Here is a 23,493-nt window from a genome sequence, read left to right as displayed (position 1 = left end):
TCATACACGTCCCACCAATCACCAATCACACCGCTGCTCGCTGCGTTAAACACGAATCACGATAAAGTGACGTTTATCTACGACAATATTTATGGCATGCCACAGAATTTATATGGGTGATCTATTCTTATGAACCATGTAAATTCCTCAAAACCTGCTTATCTTGTAAAATTGTTAATTAAATACTTACCTATAACTACCGTAACGAAACTTGTTAGCTAATTGTAGAGAACACTTCTACCTAAGTAGATACTCGTAGTATATTCCTATCGATTGTTTTGGTGAAACATTCTAATGGGTCTACGAATTACATTTCCTTTAGTAGCAGTGTTTCTACAATGTGAAATAATGCAACCTTTACTTGCCTTATCAATTTTTATTAAAAATAAATTATAGGTTTTTAAACCTTGGTTTTATTTATTGAAAGACAATTTTATAGTTTCTGGTGCTTTATTAATAGATTCCTTAATCTTACCTAAACGAATTTGCAATACCTAGCTTAAAATTTTAAATTACTTACATAATAAATTATATTTTTTATAATGATAATAAATGCACATTTGAGCTGATTATTCTAAATTTTACACACAATACACTTACAAGCAAATATTTGCACGAAGTTAATAAATAAAAGAAGAAGAGATCCTAAAATATATTATGCATTTTGGTTTATTTATCTTATGTCTATCAAATAAATGGAAAATTATACATAATAATAAATAGAGACAGTCTTAGAATTCACAACAGATTTAGCACCATACATAAGTACTTAGCTCATATAACTTAATATTTATAAATTAAAAATCATAACCCGATTGGTCCAAAATGGACAAATGAGACATCACGACATAACTCCTATTCCCCGTTCAATGAAAGCAGCAAGAATATAATCATCATGATCACACCATATTCAGATTGAGTTTGAATGTTTGATAACTATGTGACTCCTTAGTTCCTTAAAACGTTTATCAGAGCATCGGTATCAGGTCATGGGATTTCAGTTTATATGTATTGGAAGCCGGTTTATTTTGCACAACACCAACACTTCATATAATAATCATATGTATATATATGTGTATGTTTCTCCATGAAGCATCGTCCTAATAGAACCCGAATCGCAACAATTGCCATGCCGGTTTGCATACACACATTTTAGTCGCGCCAATACATCTGGCGTTCTACACTCACGGGCACTGAAAAAGTTCCAGTGAGAAAAGTAAGTACGTAAATACCTATTTTGATGAAATTCTAAATTAAATCTTAAAAGTTGGGGTTTTGAAAGTGGAACTTTTTTTTGCACGTGAGTGTATTAGGACGACGCCTGATTGTCACAACTCCCTTTCTTCACCCATCTCTCTTCATCACCACACTCCTCACTCCTGACTTTCCCTACAGCTCGGTGGTGGAGTGGCGGCGGCGCACGTACCGCGCGAAGTAGTCGGGCCGCCAGCACTTGCACGAGCCCGGGACTAGGAACCAGTCGTAGTACAGACGCACCTGGAAGGATAAACGGGGTTTAGACATTTGCACGTGTATGAAGGTGGCAGTTGTCAGCGGCCGACGTATCGCACGTCAATAGATAGGTAGCTGCTAAATTAATTCGTGCGCCGCCAATTTGCACCTCAAGACTTTTGGGGTGCACGAAATGGACCACCCAGAGTTATATGTCAACTGTTGCTTATTAAATGCGTCTGGTGCGGAACGCCGGGCTGAAGGCGACTAAGAAAATGGCTGGGTGTATGAAGATGGCTGAGGAGTGAGGACAGATCGTTGTGGCGTCCATCAGGTACTTAGACGATTATTGGCTTATGATCATGATTCTTCTTCTTAGCATGTCACTGACAAAGCTAGTTCTATTGTTTGTCACCGTTAATAAAGAATCAGCCACTCAGATGACCGTCATTCATTATATTAGGTAGTTATATCTCACCTGGTAGCAGCCCAGCTCGTCGTGTCCGTCGCAGTGCGCGGGCTTCTCGGTGCTGGTCGCGTCGCTCGGCTGACCGGCGCGCTTCTGAAGGTATTGCTGGTAGTCCTACGAAGGAATATAATTTGTTAAATAAGTTGCAGAACGACGCAGTCATGCAGCCGAACGTAAAGTACCAGGCTTGCATAACTAAGTTACTGGGTCTTATCGCTATTAGGCTACTATCTCCATGCCTCCATGCAGCGTAAGGAAAATACATTCAAAAGTAGGTACCAGGATCGCAGAACTAGCCCGCAAGTTAGGTCTATATATCGCTATAGTTTAACTGTACTATTTTACTTATGCAACCTAAGGAAGCTGGTATAAGTAGGTACTGGGATTGCATGACTCATTTGGAAGTAACTAGTTAACTGGACACGTCCCTCCAGCTACAATCCTCCAAAATTTAAACTCAATAGAAACTATTTTTGATGATGCCAAAAAATAGTCGTGAAATAGTCGTGTTTTCCAAAAAAATAGTCGTATCATACCTTCGGAGTTATCATTATACCTAAGGTAAGGAGTAAGGACACTGGTTGGGAAAGTACCAGGTTCTCATAACCAACCTGGAAGTCAGCGGGCTGCGGCGCGGGCGCGGGCGTGGCGGCGGCGCCGGGGTAGTGCAACTCCGCCACTAGGAGAGACACCCAGCGAGTGTAGGTCAGACAACCTAGGCACAGGCTACCATGCTACGTAAGAAAACTCATTCGAAAGTACCAGGCTTGAAGAACAAACCTGGAAGTCACTGCCACTGGTCCTACTAACACTCACTATAAATACACTTTACATACATGCACTACACTCCACATCTTCTCTAAAACTTACACAATTCTACACACCTCACCTTTTTTATATTTTTTTCATCTGTATAAAAATTTAAATAGTAAGATGAATATGCATGTAAAATAATTTGTTTTTTCTATTGTTGTTTTTAGTTTTTGGATAATTCTTTGTTTTGCTGTTGTTGAGACTTGTTAGCATAAATTCTCATTTTTCGGGAAGTGTAACTACTCATCCTAAGACACAGGGTTCACCCTACTTTAGGGAGTAGAGACATACTAAATTGTTGTTTTTGTATAACAAGTAACTGTAACATTTTTTTATGGAAATAAAAATTATTCTTATTCTTATTCTTATTCTTATTCTTACTGTAACCTCAGAAAGCTGATTCAAAGTACCAGGCTTGCATGACTAACCTGGAAGTCAGCGGGCTGCGGCGCGGGCGCGGGCGTGGCGGCGGCGCCGGGGTAGTGCAGTTCTGCCACTAGGAGAGACACCCAGCGAGGGGAGGAGAGGCACCCGCCGTCCAGGTAGTGGCAGCGGGATTGCATGCAACTGTGGGAGGGTAGGGTTTGTTAGATAACTATTTAAGATACACCGGATCGGTCAGCGATACCTACTTAAAGGTCTGACCATGACCACGCAAGTACACGCACTGAGTGAACTCTACAGTCTGCGTGAAGTGCTATCAAACAGAATAAAGTCATCCAAATCGATCTAGCGAATTTCGTAAAAGGAAGGCACCTATAAATACGTGGCTTTTACAAAGTTTACATGAATACTTAGTTAAAGGCACCTTAAGTATACACCTCACATCACACTCTTTTGTCTCTATTGCGGTTGTGATACCAAAGCCACAAATACTCTAATAAAAGTCTCTGCACCCACAAACAAACTCACCGAGTAACCTCCACAGTCTGCGTGAAGTTCTTAGGTAACCTGCGGTCTTATTTAGTTTTGGTACCAGGGCCACAAACATCTCAACAAGTCTCCACACTACAACTCACCGAGTGACCTCCACAGTCTGCGTGAAGTACCCCTCATACGGTATCTGCACGACGTAGCGCCACACGCCCTGGTAGTTGCGAGCGAATACCGGCGTGGCGTACTCCACGCGAGCCGGGCACGGGGTGGGCGGACCCTGGGTGAAGAAAGGGTAATTAGATCAGAAGCTTGGACATGGCTGGAAGGTGATCGCAATTCGGGCAGTTTCGTCATAATTCTCCTCGGCTAGATGTTTCTCATAGTAGGCTGAAGACAAAGATATTCTAGGAATGCGTCTTGTAGCCGTCGTTGGATCTGGGGAAGCATTTTAATAGTTGTTGTAGAAAAGGAATTTAAAGATGTCGCAAATCGGACAAACTGCAAGCTGTTGGGGTTGGACTGCATTCAGAATATGCAAGGCTTAAGACTAAGTTCTTGATTCAGGGCGTCCGTTTAGGCACTGATGATGACGGTTAGACTTTAGACTACACTTGAAGACCTCCAGCATCTGCGTTGCGTTGCAAATGAATAGTCCCAAAAATAATATAGTTATGGCAGCGATGATGCAACGCGAAAATAGGGCCTCGCCTTTAGTGGGTATTTTGTAACTTTATAGAGCGGCAGTTAATTACCTCGTATCTGGGCGGCGGCGGCTGGTGCGGCGCGTGCGGCGGCGGCCCCGGGTCCTCGCGCCGCTCCACGCCCGCGCTCGAGCTGTCGCCGTTGATGGCGCGGTACAGCATACAGAATCTGAACAGAAGCATAACTTTATTGTAACTATCTCAGTTTTTGCAACATGTAGGCTTTCTGCTCCAATTTACACGGGAACTGGGCTGGTTGACCTCTGTACGTGGCTCTCTCGACTGGAACCCTTGTACATATCCCCCATATGTACAAGGGTTCCAGTCGAGAGAGCCACGTACAGAGGCTTTACCCCCCTCAGATAGAATGTAAGAAATATAGAACATACAGAGCATACATAATATACAAGATGGGATAGCCCTGTGGTTACTAAACTAGGATAACCTGTAGGTATAGGACGGGAGGCCAATTAATGGGTTTTATATTTTATGGAGTGTTTGTTGGTGGGACAAAGGGATATAGAGTCTTTGATGATTATTGGTTCAGGCCTAGTCCAGCAGTAGACGATTACGGGCTGATGATGATCATACATGATTTAGATTGAAGCATGACTGTATAGTGTATGGTAGCACGCATTATTTATTACAAGGATTAAACAGCCGAATACGTTCACTAATCTTTATTCTGAGGAAAAAAACAAGCAAAAATGAAACGCAACGTCACGTGTGAATTTTAACTGTCAATGTCACATAACTGTCAGTGTCACATTGTCTACGATTTGTAGGTTAGAAAATTAATTTCTTCAATTTATACGAAAGTAAACAATTTCAAATGTGTTTTGGTGTGTAAAAATGTCTTCAGCATTGATCAGACAAGCCCTGGAATTCGTTGACCAAGACGGTAAGACTTCCTACCTCCTCATTGCCCTAATATTTACATTCAGATTTGTAGTTGCGTTTGGTAATTTGGTGAATGTTTGTTTCAGAGTTGAAACGCGATAAACGAAGCAAGAAACGTCGCTTGCCCGCGGGTCAAGGTAACTTGCACTAATCATTCCGAACTTTACGTCATACACCAGCGTTTTCGCTGTCGCAGTATCTACTCACATTTCTCTGTAGCTGTAGTTTCTAGTATCACACTGTACTGTGAATTAGAGACACGTGAATGTGACAAAGTCCTTCCTTTCTAATAGTTTTGACTTCACTTTCTTACTACCTTTGGCTCAGACAGTTGTTTTACATCATACCTTGGACTTGTGAGATAGGTAATTTTTTTAAGTTTCTGGGGACTGAGGTTTGCAGGCACAACAGGTACTTATTGTTAGTGGAGCGTTTTAATTACGAAACATAAAGAGGGCTAGTGTAGAGTATCATTTCCAGGTGATGTACACTTATAAGTTTTCTATACATATGTTATATTACCTTTAATTTTGAATCACTTCAATATTTTTTTATACCAAAACTTTTTTTAAACAGTATTTTATCTCATTTCCTCAGACCAGAGACAACACTTCAGTGGCAAGGTGAAGAAGCGCAGTAAGGAGGGGGCTCCACAGACAGTTGAGGACAAGATACAGAAGCTCCTGGCCCTGTCCAAGCCCGTAGCTGACTCTGAACTGACTGAGAAGGTGAGTACTTACAAGCTTTGTACATAACAAAGGTCGACTGCTACATATAGGCCTCTCTCAAGGAGTGCCTTTTCTATTCAACAGCGTCTTCAGCTCTTTTGAAATATAAATGTTACATTTAAAAATGAAAATTCTGGATAACTACACTTTAAACGTTAAGTTAGAATATGGGTCAAAATTGATATGACCAACACAGTTTAAGTAAAATTTGGAGGGCTAGTAAGTATTTCATAAAGTTATAAATGGATTTGAATAGCACAATAAATTCCACTTTATTGCACTCATACTCAGTTTTATGGATCCATTGTTATAATTACTAGATAAGCATTATCCCTTGACACAATTTCCTTCCATAGTTCTAACATCAAAAAAAGATGAATGAATTACGAATTTTACACATTTCAAATTATTGGACATCTCTGTATAAGTACCTAAAAAGTAATGTCTATTACTTGATACTACATATTAGTAGTTACAGCACAGAATAACAACTAGTAACTAGGTTACAGTAACTAACACAATACATATCTCTCATTACAGATAGTGAAAAGAGCAGTGAAAGGAAAGCCGCTACTAGAATACATTGAAGTAAAGAAACACGAGGAAGAAAAATCTATTCTATTCCCTGAAGAAGAATCATTCAAACACTTTGAAGAAGAGAACTTCTGCAGTTAACTTTCAGCCTTATATCTGTACTTTTAAGGCTGATATTAGTAAATTTAAGGATATGAACCAGAGTATTATGAATATATGGAAGTGACGGATGCATTTATTGGGAAGTTGTTTCTAGTGGCCACTCTCACCGTGTTCCTAGTGCTTGTGTTTTGGGTGAACACACACCCTTTCATTGATAAAGGTAAGAAAATACACTTTAAAATGATTTATTACAGTATTTTTAATGTTAAAATGAGAAAATAATACATATATTATAATAATGTATTTATTTTGTGTAACAGTTACTAACAATTATAATTTATAAATCATCGTATAAAATTTACCATCCATAAATACCTATGAAACTCTTCTAACTAGCTATACTAGCAGAAACCTAATTAAAAACCTTATTCTCTGTTACAGACAGTTCACTTTACGACCTCATCCCTCACCCGCAGTGGTTGCTCCTGTTCTGTGCTATTTGGGGCTTCTTCTTCATCGGGGGATTGATGTCATTCACTCTCTACCACATCTACCCTCACCTATAAACCACAAGGCTCATTTCACCATGACAGCAAACTACAAAGACCAATGGTTCGTCATAGGCATATCCGGTGTGACGTGCGGGGGAAAAACTACCTTAGCATTGAAGCTGAAAAATGTTTTGTGTCCCGTATACGTGTTTAATCAAGACAAGTATTTCTACCCAGACGACAGTCCGAAGCATGTGAAATGCGAAGGTTTGGAAGAAGAACATAATAACTATGATATTCTATCTTCGCTAGACATGGAGAGAATGTATAAGGATATCCTGGATACAATGGAAGGAGTATCAGATATGTCTATAGACAGGAATACTAGTGACAAGAGCGGGGTGATGAAGTGTGGCAATAAGAAAGTGTTGATAGTGGAAGGGTTCACCGTGTTGAACTACAAGCCGATATTGGATCTTTGCGATTTGAGGTTGGTTGGTTTCTGTATAGGTATTATTAAGTATATGTAAGCGGCTCATATAATAATTTTTGACGATAGTTAAATTAAACTAGGTACCTTCTCATTCAAAAAGTGCCCTTATCAATAATACTTTTCAAACTTTAGTCCATTTCTCCCCGCTGATTATACCTAGTGCTAGACTACTCTGAGAGTATACTGGTCCCCATTCGGAATGAGCCCTTAACCTTTGGATAATACCATATTATTAACTTGTGTCTTAATCATAGCCACCGTGGTGGACTAGGCCTTAAAATCACTTCCTTCATTGGAAGGAGACCCGTGCCCCAGCAGTGGGGATGTGATGGGTTGTTGATAATGAGTATAAACTTGTATCTATTTCTCCCCGCAGATACTACCAATTACAAGACTACTATGAGACTATAGAGATTATTGTATACTATTGGCGATTCGGAAAGTGCTCTTATGACTAATAACCCATTCTATTCTATTCTATTCTATTCTGTGTGGGGGTGTAAGTACCTGCACCTGGCTCTCTCGAGTGGAACCTTTGTGCATATCCCCAAGGTCTAAACTGCCTTCCTAAGCTTGGACCATTTCCCACCACGCTGGTCCACTGCGGGTTGGTAGGTTCACATATCTAGATGTGCTAGATCTAGATATGCAGGTTTCCTCACGATATTTTCCTTCACCGTAAGAGCGATGGTATACATTGTACTTAAGTTAAAAGAACTCATTGGTACATGTCAGCGCCGGGAATCGAACCCGCATCTCTTGCGTGAGAAGCGGGCGCTTACCCGACTGAGCTACCACCGCTCTATAATAACCCATTTAACTCTCTTATTTTCTTTCCCGCAGATACTACATAGTGCTAGACTACGGAGAATGCCTCTCTCGGCGCAGTCGTCGTCGCTACGACCCCCCCGACGTGCCCGGGTACTTCGAGACTTGTGCGTGGCCCGAGCACATCCGGTATAGAGCTGAGGTGGGTACCTACCTATTATGTACAGTAAGGGGCAGATAAACCTGACCCCCCTCAGAAGTATTTTAACTATGACAGGGGGTCAGGTTTTTCTGCACCTGACCGTACTACTTATATACGCTATGTACAGTCAGCTGCATAAGTAGCTATACACTTTTGTACCTTGTCAATCTGAAACCGCTTATCAATTCATTGAAATATTGACGGTTCGTCAGTTTGACAAGGTACAGAAGTGTATAAGGACTTATGCAGCTGACCGTACACAGTGTGGGGCAAAGAAACCTGACCCCTCTCAAGTAGATCCAATAAAAAAGTTCCTCGAAATAAATAAAAATACTCTTCAAATCGAGCCGAGCCTAAAATATTAAGTGCAGCATACTTCTTTCATACAACATTTGGAGGAATGGACTGAAAGAAATATATGTAATTATAATCGCCAGCAAACATACATATATACTTAGGTCAAACTAAGAAGCTCCCATGATAATGCACTTACATTTCGGAAACCTATGCTGGTCGGGGCACATTTTTTTAGTAACTTACGTTGCCACCCGACATTTTGAACATCACCCATACCAGATTTCGTGCACCAATGCACATATAATTAGAATAGATAACCAACCTGGTGACCATTTCTATTATCTGCATTGTCAACATAACTTTTATTTTAACATATTGTTATTCATTTTCAGATCGAGAAAGACAAATCTATCAAACTCCTGGACGGAATGAGACCCGACAACTTCGACTACGTGGTGGAAGAACTGCAGACTTTAGGCTTCAAACCGAGCTAGCACTAGACTAAGACCTAGATGTGACACTGCCATGCCCTAGTACAAATTGTCCAGGTATGCTGAACCAGTTATTTAGAAACAACATCTACTTAAGTACCTCCTTTGTAAATCTAAGCATACAATTATTATTAATTGCAAAAATATTAATTTGCAAATTGAATCACTGCACCAACAATAAGCAGTAACTATTTAAGTTTTAGGTGGCTCTGTATAAGTCTTGTATGTAAAATAATGTGTGTTCGGCCTTAAATCTAAATATGGGTATAAGTATATAATTTATATAGATTCTGTAATAAAATATGTGTTATGTTTATAAATGTACTTACACATAGGGTCAAATACCTAATAGAGAATATATGTATATGTTTAAATGCGTATACTGAAGTTCTGTATACCTACATGATAGCTACAGTGTAATTCTTAACTCGTTAACTTTGAATAAAACCTGTTATCTATGTATATGTATACGTTTTTTTTGTTGCCTCTTGTAAATACAAAATTAACGCTCCAGTAATTTCGTCGATATGACAGTGGACAGTGACCGTTTTGCTCCCGCGTTCGATCCCCAGGCGAAGCAAATTTTTTTAAAAGATATAATTATGTATATTTATACTCGAGTCTATCTGTGTAGATATATCATCTGTCCGATGCCTATGTAATTTGGGGTCGGATGGCCGTGTGTGAGATGTCCCCACGTATTATTTTATCATTCATGTATAGTATGTATACTCTACTCACACTCCGTCGTTGTCGTGATAGTGTTTACAAGAGTGAGAGAGAGAACACACGACACGCCACTGCAGCTAGACAGAGACAGCTACACACCACATACTGCAGCTAGACAGAGACATCTACATGTATTGTACTCACACTCCGCCGTTGTCACAGAACATGCGGCTGTCCCTCGGCTCCTCACGATGTTCTACTGGCAGCTCTACTGAGTTCCATAAGAGTGAGAGAGACAACTACACCTCACACCCCTGTAGCTAGAGAGAGACAGCTACATACCACACCACTAGAGCTAGAGTGAGACAGCTATACTCACACTCCGCCATTATCACAGAACTTGCGGCTGTCCCTCGGCTCTTCACGATGTTCTACTGGGAGGTCACTAGAGCTAGACCGAGATAGCTACATCCCACACCACTGCAGCTAGACAGAGACAGCTATATAGTACTCACACTCCGCCGTTGTCACAGAACTTGCGACTATCCCTCGGCTCTTCACGATGTTCTACTGGGAGGTCGGCGGAGGCCGAGCGCTTGTAGCGGTCGGATACTCTGTGAAGGATATGAGGAATTAAGGGCCATGAGGGCTAAGAGTCAAATTAGAACGGAATACTAAACGCGCTTGTGGATGTACGATGGTTACATTAAAATAAAATAAGAGCTTGTAGTCTTCAAAGATTATGTAAGGGATAGTAAGTACCTAAGCTTTAGTACGGAAGTAGATAGATATTCTTTATTTGTACACAAAAACATGGACAAAAATTACAAAAAAAAGAACTTAATCTAACACATATGTACAAATGGCGGCCTTATCGCTTAATGCGATTAAAGTAGTTCACAATCACTAGCAGTTTTGTTTTGACAGCATAGCTACTACACTTTTCTCGCGATTTTGGAGTAGGTCTCACAGACTAGTTGCTCGGGAACATTGGCATCCCCTAGTCACTGATAAAATTCAACCCTGAATGGGAGCCAACTGTCTTGACGGGGCTTGGATCCATATTATATTGTAGGGCAAGAAAAGGCAATAATCTGTATATACTTGCACCACAACTACCTCACAATCATATACATAGACTCACTCTCTTCCATCCAAAGGTTGTCTGGTAGAGATTGCTATAAGCAATAAGGCCGCCTCTTTGCACTGTTTTATTTTGAAGTTTTGTTTTTTTTTAATTTTTGTTCTTGGTGCAAATAAAGGGTATTGTATTGTAATCTTGGCTCTTAGTATATACTGCTAATTACACTTACCGGTTATGATCAGCAAAAGTCTCTTCCCCGCCAGCCCCTAGCTCCGCCACATCATTATGAGTCAGATGGGTCACACGGGGTAATGTGTCGTCCGCTCGTAGTACTGGCAGTGTCCGGGACAGGAACTTCAGCGTCAGGTTGCGTAGGAGCTCGCTGGAAGAGAGAGAGGGAGTGAGTTTTATGTTGTGTGAGTTTGAGGGTTGAAGATGCCAATTCCCAGCCTTTAAAGCATTTCCCGTATCGGATGATCTCGCAAGAGCTATTGATTCACTGTAATGATAATGGAACCATAAATATGCATCGTGCAATAGGGCTTTTTGCAGTGAGTGACCGCTCTGCCAAAAGTGCCTATGGAGAGAGCGTTTTTGTACGAGTATCCAGGATCTTATCAGAGATGAGGTAAGCTGACAGTGACAGTGAGCTGTTAATATTGTTAATATGGGGTCAGGTGAGTTTTTTTGTGCCATTATCAAGAGCTGCTGACTTAGACCTTATACCCTACTATATTGATGAATAGTCACGATACTTCTAACCACCAGCCAATCTATTACATAACTTTAGCACGCCTAACTTCCTAAGTTACTACCTCTATATTATACTTACAAAGGATAAGGCTCTCCATTCAGACTATGCCCCATGGAGTTCCTGGGTATGACTCCTCTATTCAGATCCCCACACAGATTGGTAGCGGTCAGGAGAAACCATGAGTAGGGTTCGTTATAGATATAGATAAAAGCTCGCTATATCGCGATTCGTTAAATACGGCGCTGTATTTGGAGAAAAGCGCCGCAGCCACTATATATTGGTTGCTCAACCAACACCTTACCACCTAATTTAATCCCTAACTCACTATACTTACAAAGGATAAGGCTCCCCATTCAAGCTATGTCCCATGGGGTTCCTGGGTATGACTCCTCAGTTCAGATCCCCACACAGATTGTTAGCATTATGGATTGCCACTGGTAGCAATACTTTAGTATATACATAACTAGTTATACTTACAAAGGATAAGGCTCTCCATTCAAGCTATGCCCCATGGGGTTCCTGGGTATGACTCCTCTATTCAGATCCCCACATAGGTTGTTGGCGGTCACGAGAAACCATGAGTAGGGTTCGTTATAGATATAGATAAAAGCTCGCTATTTCGCGATTCGCTAAATACCGCGCTGTGATTGGAGAAACGAGCATTTAACGAGTTTATTCAGCAGTCAACCAACACCGCAGGCCTTTGGGAAGCTTGAAAATAACTGACAGTCGGGTTGCCCATTTACCTGACAACTCTCTCAGCACAAACTGGCTTGGGAGAGTGCCCCAGCAGTGCTGATGAGAATCTGTGATGTAATGATGTGAAGCTGCTATAGGTACTTACAAAGGATAAGGCTCCCCATTCAAGCTATGCCCCATGGGGCTCCTGGGTATGACTCCTCGGTTCAGATCCCCGCACAGGTTATTAGCATTATGGATTGCCACTGTTAGCTATTCTTTAGTAGGTACATAACAATTATTACACAATATGTAGGTATACTTACAAAGGATAAGGCTCCCCATTCAGACTATGTCCCATGGGGTTCCTGGGTATGACTCCTCTATTCAAGTCCCCGCACAAGTTGTTAGCAGTGACGTGCGGCCGCGGGTCGCGCGCCTCGCTGCAGTCTGTGGAGACTTGCCGGTAGGGGGGAGGGCGGACTCTGGAAGCGAGGGGACGGTTTTAGGTCAAGTTGGTTAGGTGACGTGGTGGCGTAATGGACAGGGTCTCAACTCATATTCGTGTGGCCGTGGGTTCGAATCCAGCCAACCAATGAATTCTTTTGAAATGAAGAATTTAAATACAGAGGATGCAGTATTGCACCTCTGCTTACCCCGCAAGGGAGTACATTAGTACAAGGTGTGAGTGTTTGTTGTTAAATACAATTTATAACTCTTTCTAGCTGTTCCCGCGCGCTTCGCTTCGCCTTAAAAAGTTTTCCCGTGGGAATCCCGGGATAAAAAGTAGCCTATGTTCTTTCCCAGGGTCTAGACCGTATGTATACCAAATTTCATTCAAATCCGTTCAGTAGTTTTGGCGTGAAAGAGTAACAGACAGACAGACAGACACAGTTACTTTCGCATTTATAATATTAGTTAGGATTAGTTAAGATGGTGAAGGAAAACATCGTGACGAAACCTGCACTTCTAGATTCTAGATGTGTACTCCAATTGCATTGTACTTATTCCACAACGGCGATACGGCTCGCTACCTATCAGATGAGTACAAATTTATAGCAAAAGCGGGTGAATTGCTTGCGAGTCACCTCTGACTACCCCTTCGGGGATTACAGTCGTGAGCATAATATGTATTATGGTTAGGTGTAAGTATGGATGGATAGATGTTTGTAACTCTTTCACCGTTACACCCGCAGGACCAAATTTCATGAAATTCGCTATGTAGTAAGCTGCCGCACTGGATTAACACTTCAGCTCTCAAATTTTCCCCTTTTTATGGAGAAGCTCGCGGGAGGAAATAGTTTCATAGAAGAATATAATTGAAGGTAAGTATGTTTTATAATCTCACCTAGGCGGCGTGGCATTAGGCGACTCCACAAACGCATAATACCCCTCTGGGGGGTCCTCCTCGGCTACATCCGCGCGGGGGGCGGCGGCGGGGGCTGCGGGGGCAGGGGAGGGGGCCGCGGGGGTCGTGGTCTGTGGCCGCGCCACGTGCAGGCAGCTTAGGATGCACTGTGGGAGAGAGAGAAATGGTTTTAGTAGATACAATTTGGGAACGTGGGGTTAAGATACACACGGCCATCCGACACCAAACTTGGCAGAGCCTGTAATAAGAGTTTCAATATCATCGGATAATTGAAATTGAAGTAAATCATAAAACATAAGTATCTATACGTCTCAAATGAACTTACACATACTATATAGATACATGGATAAACAACACAAGAGTGTTTCACACTAATGTTTGCCCGGCGGGATTCAAACCGACAGCCTCGAGCTTCGGAAGTTACTGTTTAGCTCTAGTATAAGGCCATCCTACCACACACCCATAAAAACTTAGTTTACTTACATTACCCATTCACACATTAAATATGTTATAGGTACCTCAACTCACTTAGGTTAGTCACACTCACATCTAATGCTTATCAGAATGGATCTAAGTTTATTCCTAGTGGCCTAGCGGCCGAGTATTCCGGTATGCTTGTCAGTTCTAGGCTCGAGCTAAACCAGTGCTCGTGACACACTTTGTAGTTATTTGAATGTAACTCTGTTGCATTCAGACACTCACTGAACTAGGCCGCTATTCCCTTTGAATAGTCTCGAGATATTATCTAGATCGATAAGGGTATATTGCTTAGACTAGAGAGGAAATAAATAAACAGATTTCTAAACATCAATTTTATAAATTAACCTCCGTGTTTGATATCAATAAAAGTAATTTCCGATATATTTCAAATTGCTTCATTAAATAGGAGATAAGGCCTACTTTTCTGTACACTAGTGTGCACATAATATCCGAAACATCATTGTTGTACCTAATGTATGTCTTTATTAAATTTCACTTTCATCCGTTTAAATCACAAATTGCGTCTTTCTTTTCAACTCGTGAACTGTGAAGAGTTAAGTGAGCTGTTCCGGGCCACTCAATCGTGACCGTAATGTTTATAATGTACTTACCTATTCCATTTTAATATCTTAAAAAAAACTGTTTTACCACAACAAAGCTTAGCAAGTGTTTAACACGAAATGTGACGGTTTATAAGGCGTTTGCTAGCGCTAAATGTCTGTTAAATACTATCTAAGTTTTTGTGGCTCTTAGTTTTTATCAGATTTACTTACTTACTTTAGCTACGTCACCTACGTTTAATGATATTGTATAGGTACATAGCTATAAGATAATATATATTAGTACAATGATATGAGTGAAACCTCAGGTAGAACATAAAGAGTATATTCTAACGGAAAGGAAAATAATGAAAAGGTAGAGCTTTTGAACTTATGAGTTGTGAATTATAATAAACCCACTAACAACACTGATTTTAAATCGCATTAATTAAGTAGTAAATAATACAAATCCATAAAGTGAGACAGTAAGAAGCGATATGAAATGAACACACACATAATCTTATACACGCTCTGGTTGCGTCGCGTTATTGTAACGGAACCTTATGTTTTCACCAATATTCCTCTGCTTTCACTAAAACCCTTATCCCATAAGCTGTAAGGCACATTTTACCTATTAGCAACAGAAGTTATAGCTTGTTAGTCGAGTGTGGTATAAGTAACAGTGAACCACTGTTTTGATATTTTGTAGAACCAGTTTAGTCCTAAATCCGAGCTGGAACCATCTGTCACCTGCCACTTACTGTTAGCGAGTTCAAAGGTTTGGTCCATTCATTAGAATCATAGAATGGGGCCAAAAAAACAGCTTTTTCCTCAACATTTCTTTTTTCATAAGTTCTGACGGCAATTAAATGAGTTTGTTAATGCAAAGGCATTAGTTCTCATGTTTAATTCGGGTAATTAGGTTAAAGTTAAGTGGTGATTTCTTATTTTCGACTTAAAATATTACTTTGGATATTGAAAGTGCAGGCGATAAAATCTTTCACCTAAAACATGAATGCAGACAGTTTTTAAACAAAATAAATTTGATGCCTCATGTTCTTCTCCTATAAAGATTCCATGTAGCCTTTTCATATTAAATTTGAGGTCGCATTACACTGCGATACAATTTGATATCACTGCGAACTTCTTTTGCCACTCGCAATCTTATGAAACAGCAGATTCCCATTGATCATAATCATAACTCATGACGTCATAACCCAAGGTCCTCAGTCCCTAAACTATCCTGCACAGCGGATCCACTACATACGTTATCTATAGTATAGCTAAGGAGCTTATAATACTATGATGGTCAAGAGGTATGACGTGAGCGGTCAAGCACCCGCCTCATACATATGCAGGCGTGGAACGGTACAGCATACCGACACGGGAATTAGGTGAGCCGCAGCCCTGCTGTATACGTACTGACAGATGTTATCTTGTTCTTAGAGGGACGGTGATAAATAATGGCCCAGGATTGGCCATTCAGGACTGGTCAGGGTGCGCCAGATGCTATATAATATAAAGTACCGTCCCTAATATTATGCATCTTGTTAAGAGGGTTCGAGAACCATAAAAAAATAAATCAAGACTACCAAAGACGAGTATCAATTGTGATTTTACCTCTTGTCTACCATATGAGTAAGTAGTTATCGTGTTTCTAAGCACACTAACCCAAGAAAGTAAGTAAGTATACCTATGTATAATTTTTTTTATTGTTTTTACTTATTCTATGTGTCCGGAAAACTATCCATCAAGTGGTAGCAATAAACTAACTATAACAGTTGAACGGCTGATGGCTGGTTAGCGGGTTCCGCTCATCTCGCATAATCTTTATTGACCAAAACTCATTTCGCATAACTCGTATGGTCTAAACTTTTTTGGCCGAACCATCACTTTGCCAAGACTTATGTGGCATAAGGCTCGTTTCGTCTAAAACTCTTTAGGCACAATCTTTAAACACCTAAGTTTCGTTTGCTCAAATTTATGTTCGTCTATACCTATGTATAATCTTGTTTCTCCTAATGTTATCTTAATAAATAATATATTAAGTATGTAGTAAATGTACAAATTATGATATTTTTTTCCTACATCCCGAAAATCACGATATTGTACGATAAAAAAATCGAAAGTTAACGACCAATATAATTATTACAAACCCCATGAGATCGAAACCTAAAAATAGGTGCGACGACGAGCAAAGCGAGGAGGAGCGTGTTAGGTGCACATGTTCATCAAAACCAAAGCGGAGCGTTTTCCAAACAGCGGAAACAATACAAGGCACCAGTTTGCGCTATGTAGGGAGACGCTCCGTCAAAGTTAAAGCCAAACGAATATTATTACTTTGTATAAACCTATGCCATAGCATTATTAGGCTATTCAAGATTTGGCCATACCATTATTAGGCTAAACAATGTTATGCGAAATAACTTTTTACTAAACGAGATTTATGCCATACGATTTTCGGCGTAACGAGACTTTGACCAAACGTTACTATGCAATACGAGATTAGGCAAATAAATCTTATGCCAAAAAAGGTAGAACCCTGGTTAGCACCTCGTTACGTGCACGGGCCAGTTGTCAACACTCGAGTAACTGTTATCTCAGATGTTTTCCGGTAACGCATCTAGGTGAAGAAATTACGATGTAGATTATTCAATATTTTGGCTATTTTTATTCAAATAAAACCGTCTCTAGTTTAATCACTACTGGGTATGGCTGTTGCATCTTGGCTAAAAGTCTATTATTAACATCATACGAGCACAATCACAGCTTCTACATAAGATAAAACAGTCTGTCTGACGTATACCTGACCTATTAGCGTAGTGTTACCGTGTAAAGCCCGCTTTACAAATGCCCCGCTATACTCCGCTGTAACCACGACTTGAATACCAATTATTATGTTAATGACATTCCACCTGAGGCCAGAATTCGAACTTGCACTCAAACCGGCCCGACAACACCGGGTGAAGGTCATTCGCATTCACTCTACACAGTCCTTTGAGGGCTTAGCTGTGTATGCAAGTATAGGCTCTAAACCGTGGTGTGTAGGAGTGTTAGCGAAGGGACAAGGAAGTGGGTGAGGTGTCTTGTGCGGACTAACGGGACGCGATGTGGGTCACTCAGCTGGCCGGTGTCCTGCAATAGCCGCGGTGGCCCTACTTCGGTAGCGGGGGCGGGAAAGTGATGTTATGTTTTTCGTTTTATGGATATTCGATTTGTTCGTTGATTGGTTTATTATCTTTATATGTATAGATAGACAGGTATCGCTTTATTTGTACAACGGAGTAAGATATCAAAACATGAAAACAAGGGTACAAAAGGTGGTCTTATCGCTTATAGCGATCTCTTCCAGACAATAATTGGATGGATGCTCTGAAAGTTATAGAAATAGGGTACATAATTTATTACTTACATTATTTTAAAAGTTTAAATTGAGTTCCAAGTAAATGCGTATTTAAACTATTTAATAATGTACCTATGTCCTGCGACTAGGACAAATAAACCTCACCCATCTTAAAGTGCTACTTTTGCCCCAGACCCTACGTACCTAGACATTTAGACGAGAAGATCAAGATAAGTCGAAAGCCCACGAGAGGGTAAATTAGGGCCGACACTAATAAGAAAATATTGCCCTTTCTCTAGTTCTGCGATTTCCATGTCGCTTCTGGCTGCATTCATAATAACAATAAGCATTAAACACTAAGCACGTATTAATGGTAATTGCCGAGTGAGGAAGAAAAGCCATTAGTTACGAAAAGTGAAAACCATTTCAAAACTAGGGGACAACTACGTATTAGGGCTGGTAATATCCGTAGTACCTATATAATTTCTGAAATTTTATTACGGAATTAGTTTTAGGTACGTTATCTATTTAGCTAGTTACACATCGCAGTAGGTATAACTGTAATTATTTCTATTGAAATATATCAAATTACGTTTCGTTTCAAGACATAATTTATATCTGAATCTTTTAAAATTATTAATAAGTACTATTTCTAGGTAATAAATGTATCTGTTCAAAAGTAAGTATAGTTCCTATGTAATATTAAATTTATTTTTTTGTCAATTAAGTATACGAAAGATGCCTGGCTACCCATAGCACAGGGTATCCTATATAGTTTGGGAGCCAGAAACCCATTTCTAAGTAGGCAAATAAACGTATTTTCATTTTTCAAGTATGTTGTAAGTATTTCATGATTATCATCATCAGCCCGTAATCCTCCACTACATAGGCCTCTCCCAAAGAGCGCCACAACGCTCTGCCTCATCCAGCCAATATGCTGGCTACCTGTCTAAGGTCGATCCACTTACCCGGTCTGTAAGTCTTGTGTTGGGTAAAAATAATTTGGCGAAATTTTCTATCACATTTCACACGCAACAATAGATGCTACTTATCCTTACTAATATTATAAATGCGAAAGTAACTGTGTCTGTCTGTCTGTCTGTCTGTCTGTCTGTCTGTTACTCTTTCACTCCAAAACTACTGAACGGATTTGGATGAAATTTGGTATACATACAGTCTAGACTCTGGGAAAGAACATAGGCTACTTTTTATCCCGGAATTCCCACGGGAAAACTTTTTAAGGCGAAGCGAAGCGCGCGGGAACAGCTAGTCTGCTATAAAACTACAATACCACATACATTATACACGCATCTTCATCTTCAGAATGAACTATGTAGGTGAAATTACTGAAATTACACTCGTTGGTAATTTGGCGATACAACAGCACGCTTATAATTTAATGTCTATAATTTTCTCGCCTTTTTGGAAGCCCAAAACAAGAATTGAGATTACCTACTATCACTTACTTACTAATTTTAACCTTCACTTCGTCTGCTATTGTGATTGTTCATAATTATTTCACACAAATGCAGCATTTTTTTTATAGCTTGCTTGCTTAATGCTTACAGTTATATCTGGAAGTAGAAACCTAAGCTCATCGATGGTATGGTATTAATTATACACCTAGAATGCCCCATGCACTAATATTTGCCGGATTGGATCGGGAATGGTGAAAAATTAATGGGGAGGTCTTTGCCAAGCAGTGGGAAACGATCAATAGAGACTTTGTAACAGCCAGAGGCTAAAATGACTTACTCTTAAAACCTAGATAAGTCTAGTCTCCTTATAATATTATATAGTAATAAACTCTGTCTGGCGCCACGCCCGCGGCAAAGCAACGAAACTGAGAATTCGAGTGAAAGCCACAACGGTATCCCCATGTTTATGGCATTATGACTTGATATGGATGTATTTATTGTATGCCCATATCGAAAAAACACCAGAGACCGGGGATATTGTGACGATTGCTCTTTTAATTAAGAAGGCGTTGTTTGTCAAATGGAAGATTTTTCTGATCAAAACACAAAATTCTATACTTAATCAAAATTTCTTCCATAAAAACATGGGCCATTTCGACGAAGCTTCTGAGCTTTTTCTACCATCATAACCAGAATCATAGGATTGAATAGAAGTATTGATTGAATAGCCATCATAAACCTATCTTGTTCTGAAGCTGTTCTTACGTTGATAATGATGACTGTGTCGATAGTACTCGATAGCCCATTAGCAACTATTAGCGTGTCAATCCACCTCACGTGAGATTTGCCTGAGACCGCCACCCTCCTTTAAACTCGTCTGCCGTCTTATTGCAATAATAGTAGTTACGATTTTGCAGTGAATTCTAACACTCGACTCTTAAAGGCGTGTGGTAGGGAATGATCTACCAGTTACGGCTACCGTTACGGCTGCTCTAACAGTTATCTGCATCAATTAATCGTGCACTTGGCGCTTTTTGTTGCTTATGCAATAACGTGTGCTATCCGGTGATTCTTTTAAAATGCTTTAAAGAGATTTTTCAAACCTATCTTCTTGGTTTATAATTCAAAATTCAATAAACCCTCAAATATCTAAGATATAAATATTCTGTCTACTGATTTATGGTTGGATGGAAGTTCATAAGTTAAAGGCCACCAATCTGTGGCCCTGAGTCTTGTCTCTATGTGTTTCCTTCCTGTGCACATATTACATCGCACTGAGGACCTTCCACTTGTTGGCAGAAACCCTCAATAAAAGGCAAATTTATGTTTTTGATCAACGGCCAACAGACGACCTCATCAACATTCTTCGTCAAGTTTAAATGGATAAACTCTTTATTCGCCCGTTTTTCCTCAATATGTCCAGTTGAATCATATTCGGGTTTATCATATCACATTAGTTACAGTAGACATAGGCATACACTAATGTATCCTTTGTGAATCGTTTCTCGAGTAGCGTTTCTCTGCAGTCATAAAGTATTCATGATCCGGCTTTCTTCAGCCGTGGCCAGCCTTGCGTATTCACTTTACTATTCCGACTTCATTCTTTGAGTTTTTCAGCATTCATTTAAGAATATTCTTAAAGCACTTTTGTGTCTAGAAACCTGTTATATGAGTCGGTTGAAAACATAAAATAAAAATGAACTCACCAAACAAACGATGTATCGCCGCACCATTTTGAAATAAGAAAAAACTATCCTAACTAAATCACACACAAACTAAAAATATTTAAACGAAAGTACGCAACACAAATTCGTCTAACCATTAACGAACTCTTTTTTTAAAACATTGGAAAATAAACAAAAAATAAAGTTTAACTTTCGAATTCGCGCCAATGCGTGCGTCAGTGGTGCATTTTTTCTTTAGTAAGTTTTGGGCAAAGGCCGGCCACTTACAGCCAGCGAGGTGATAGTCAGACTGAGCTCTAGCAGAGAAAGAACGGGACTCGCGCCGTCACGATCCAAGTAAAAGCATATCGTATAGAGCTGCTATTACCGCAAACTTTGTAAAAGTAAAGGAGTAAATTGTTTGTGGTTTTAATGATTAGTCGGTGTCAGTACTGCAGATGGGTACAATTATTTTATGCGTCTTCTCGAAAGTGCCATTACAAGTAACATTTATATTTATAGTTAAATTAGTTTGCCTCACTTTTGTGGTTTCAAATAATAATTTCATTAGAGTCATTACCTACAAGAAACCTTCAAATTACAAATTGAAATAAACATGTAAGTATAAGTACCTATTTGCCTTTAAAAATCTGCTAGACGGCTGTTTTAACCATCCTGACACAAAATTCCTTTTATATCGCCTAAGAACTTTTAAACTATCATCTCCAAAGGTTTTTTTCATCGTACAATATATGAATATTTTTTTAATGAAGTTCAATAATTTTGTAATATTTGTACAATAAAGAGTTAAATAATTTTCAAGTTCGAAAAACATCAGCTCTATATAGTTCCTCGGCACGCGCCGCGAGCAAGGCCGGGCACCGTTGTGTGTCCTCATACTACTGGAATACTCGTATACAGAACACAACATTGTGTTATACACATACATACACGCACAGAGGCGTAGTGGTGATGGAAGGATTATTTGGGATGGATATCAATTGACCAGTTATCACGGGATTAGAGATTCATATTTATGAAATATGTGTACCTATGTATTGTGTAATTGTGGCCACGTAGCATGAGAAATGTATACGAATATGCGCATGCAAAAAAGGCGATTAAAACGCTTTTAGGTATTATTATTATGATATTTTAAAATTTTTTTGAATTTATTTATTTAACTTAATTATGTATGAAATATATTTTTCTTGGTACTTAAATAAAATAGATAACATGATTATTTTTATAAAGTGTAATGATGATAATAATTGACTATCCGCCTCAAAAAAATACAAAAAGTACACTTTCCGCCTTCTGATTGAATTGTACTGCATGTATCTTCTGGTTATCTATCTAATACTAATGCACATACTCCCTGGAGCGGTGGGTTTCCCATGTAAGTACCTACAATATAAACACTAACTGCTGCACCGGTTGGTCGACCTAGGATAAAATATACAGGCTGTATCAAAAGTGGTAAATACAGTAAGACGAAAAATACTCTCCGAACGAATATGTATAGTGGTCACCCTGTGTTTGTGTATAATGTAATCGAATCAGTAACAGAAGCATGTTTTATTCAACCTCTAAATAAACTACGGAAATGTCAACTCTGTTCATTTCCTTTTTAGTGCGTCATCAACAACTAAATTTTGAACAAAAAATATAGACGAACGTATAGGTAAGGTACCTATTTACAAAGAATATACAAAATTATGTAGTGACAAAATAAAGGATAAATCAAAAAATTACGCCTGATACACACAAAGGATGCAACAGAAAGTCAATAAACCCCATCTTATTGTGAGCATCAAGATACCTCTACCAAAACTAGCACCAGCCAACTTTCTGCATCCAAAACTACACATATTTTCAGCAACACCCTGTATATAAAGACCTTGAACCTGCTCCTCAGCATGATGCGTCCCGCGGGCGACTCACAACAACAATAACCCCGAGCGCGCCGGGTTTCCCCGCGGCGAGAGACTGGACTGGTTTTCCTTCTGTTTATCAGCTGCGCGGCTATTCGCATGCACTACGTTAACTACGTAGTATATTCGCTAACGAGTATATATTAATAAAGCGTTATTATAATAGTCATGCGTAGGTATTTATAAGGTTATAAAAGTTATTTTAATATAACATACTTAGGTACATTTCTAATCTAATAGTGAG

At 39.6% G+C, this 23,493-nt stretch overlaps 2 protein-coding genes across 2 annotated transcripts; one reads left to right on the top strand and one right to left on the bottom strand.

The window, feature by feature from the left end:
* Nucleotides 1-449: 449 nt before the first annotated feature.
* LOC105398799 lies at nucleotides 450-21,969 on the bottom strand. The gene is made up of 10 exons (XM_048631385.1): nucleotides 21,358-21,969; nucleotides 13,851-14,017; nucleotides 12,829-12,987; nucleotides 11,335-11,452; nucleotides 10,502-10,635; nucleotides 4,363-4,480; nucleotides 3,754-3,887; nucleotides 3,163-3,301; nucleotides 1,931-2,035; nucleotides 450-1,497 (listed from the first exon to the last, which is right to left on the bottom strand). Exons 1-10 carry the CDS (start codon nucleotides 21,382-21,384, stop codon nucleotides 1,390-1,392), a joined length of 1,209 nt encoding a protein of 402 aa, XP_048487342.1. The 5' UTR covers nucleotides 21,385-21,969; the 3' UTR covers nucleotides 450-1,389.
* Nucleotides 6,627-9,776, top strand: LOC105398755 (nicotinamide riboside kinase 1). The gene is made up of 4 exons (XM_048631384.1): nucleotides 6,627-6,795; nucleotides 7,017-7,556; nucleotides 8,403-8,529; nucleotides 9,219-9,776. Exons 2-4 carry the CDS (start codon nucleotides 7,162-7,164, stop codon nucleotides 9,318-9,320), a joined length of 624 nt encoding a protein of 207 aa, XP_048487341.1. The 5' UTR covers nucleotides 6,627-6,795; nucleotides 7,017-7,161; the 3' UTR covers nucleotides 9,321-9,776.
* Nucleotides 21,970-23,493: the final 1,524 nt, after the last annotated feature.

This window comes from Plutella xylostella, chromosome 28 (genome assembly GCF_932276165.1).
Source record: "Plutella xylostella chromosome 28, ilPluXylo3.1, whole genome shotgun sequence".
Lineage (NCBI taxonomy): Eukaryota > Metazoa > Arthropoda > Insecta > Lepidoptera > Plutellidae > Plutella > Plutella xylostella.
Note: the sequence above shows the minus strand (reverse complement) of the source record. Positions and strands in the feature narration are given on the sequence as shown.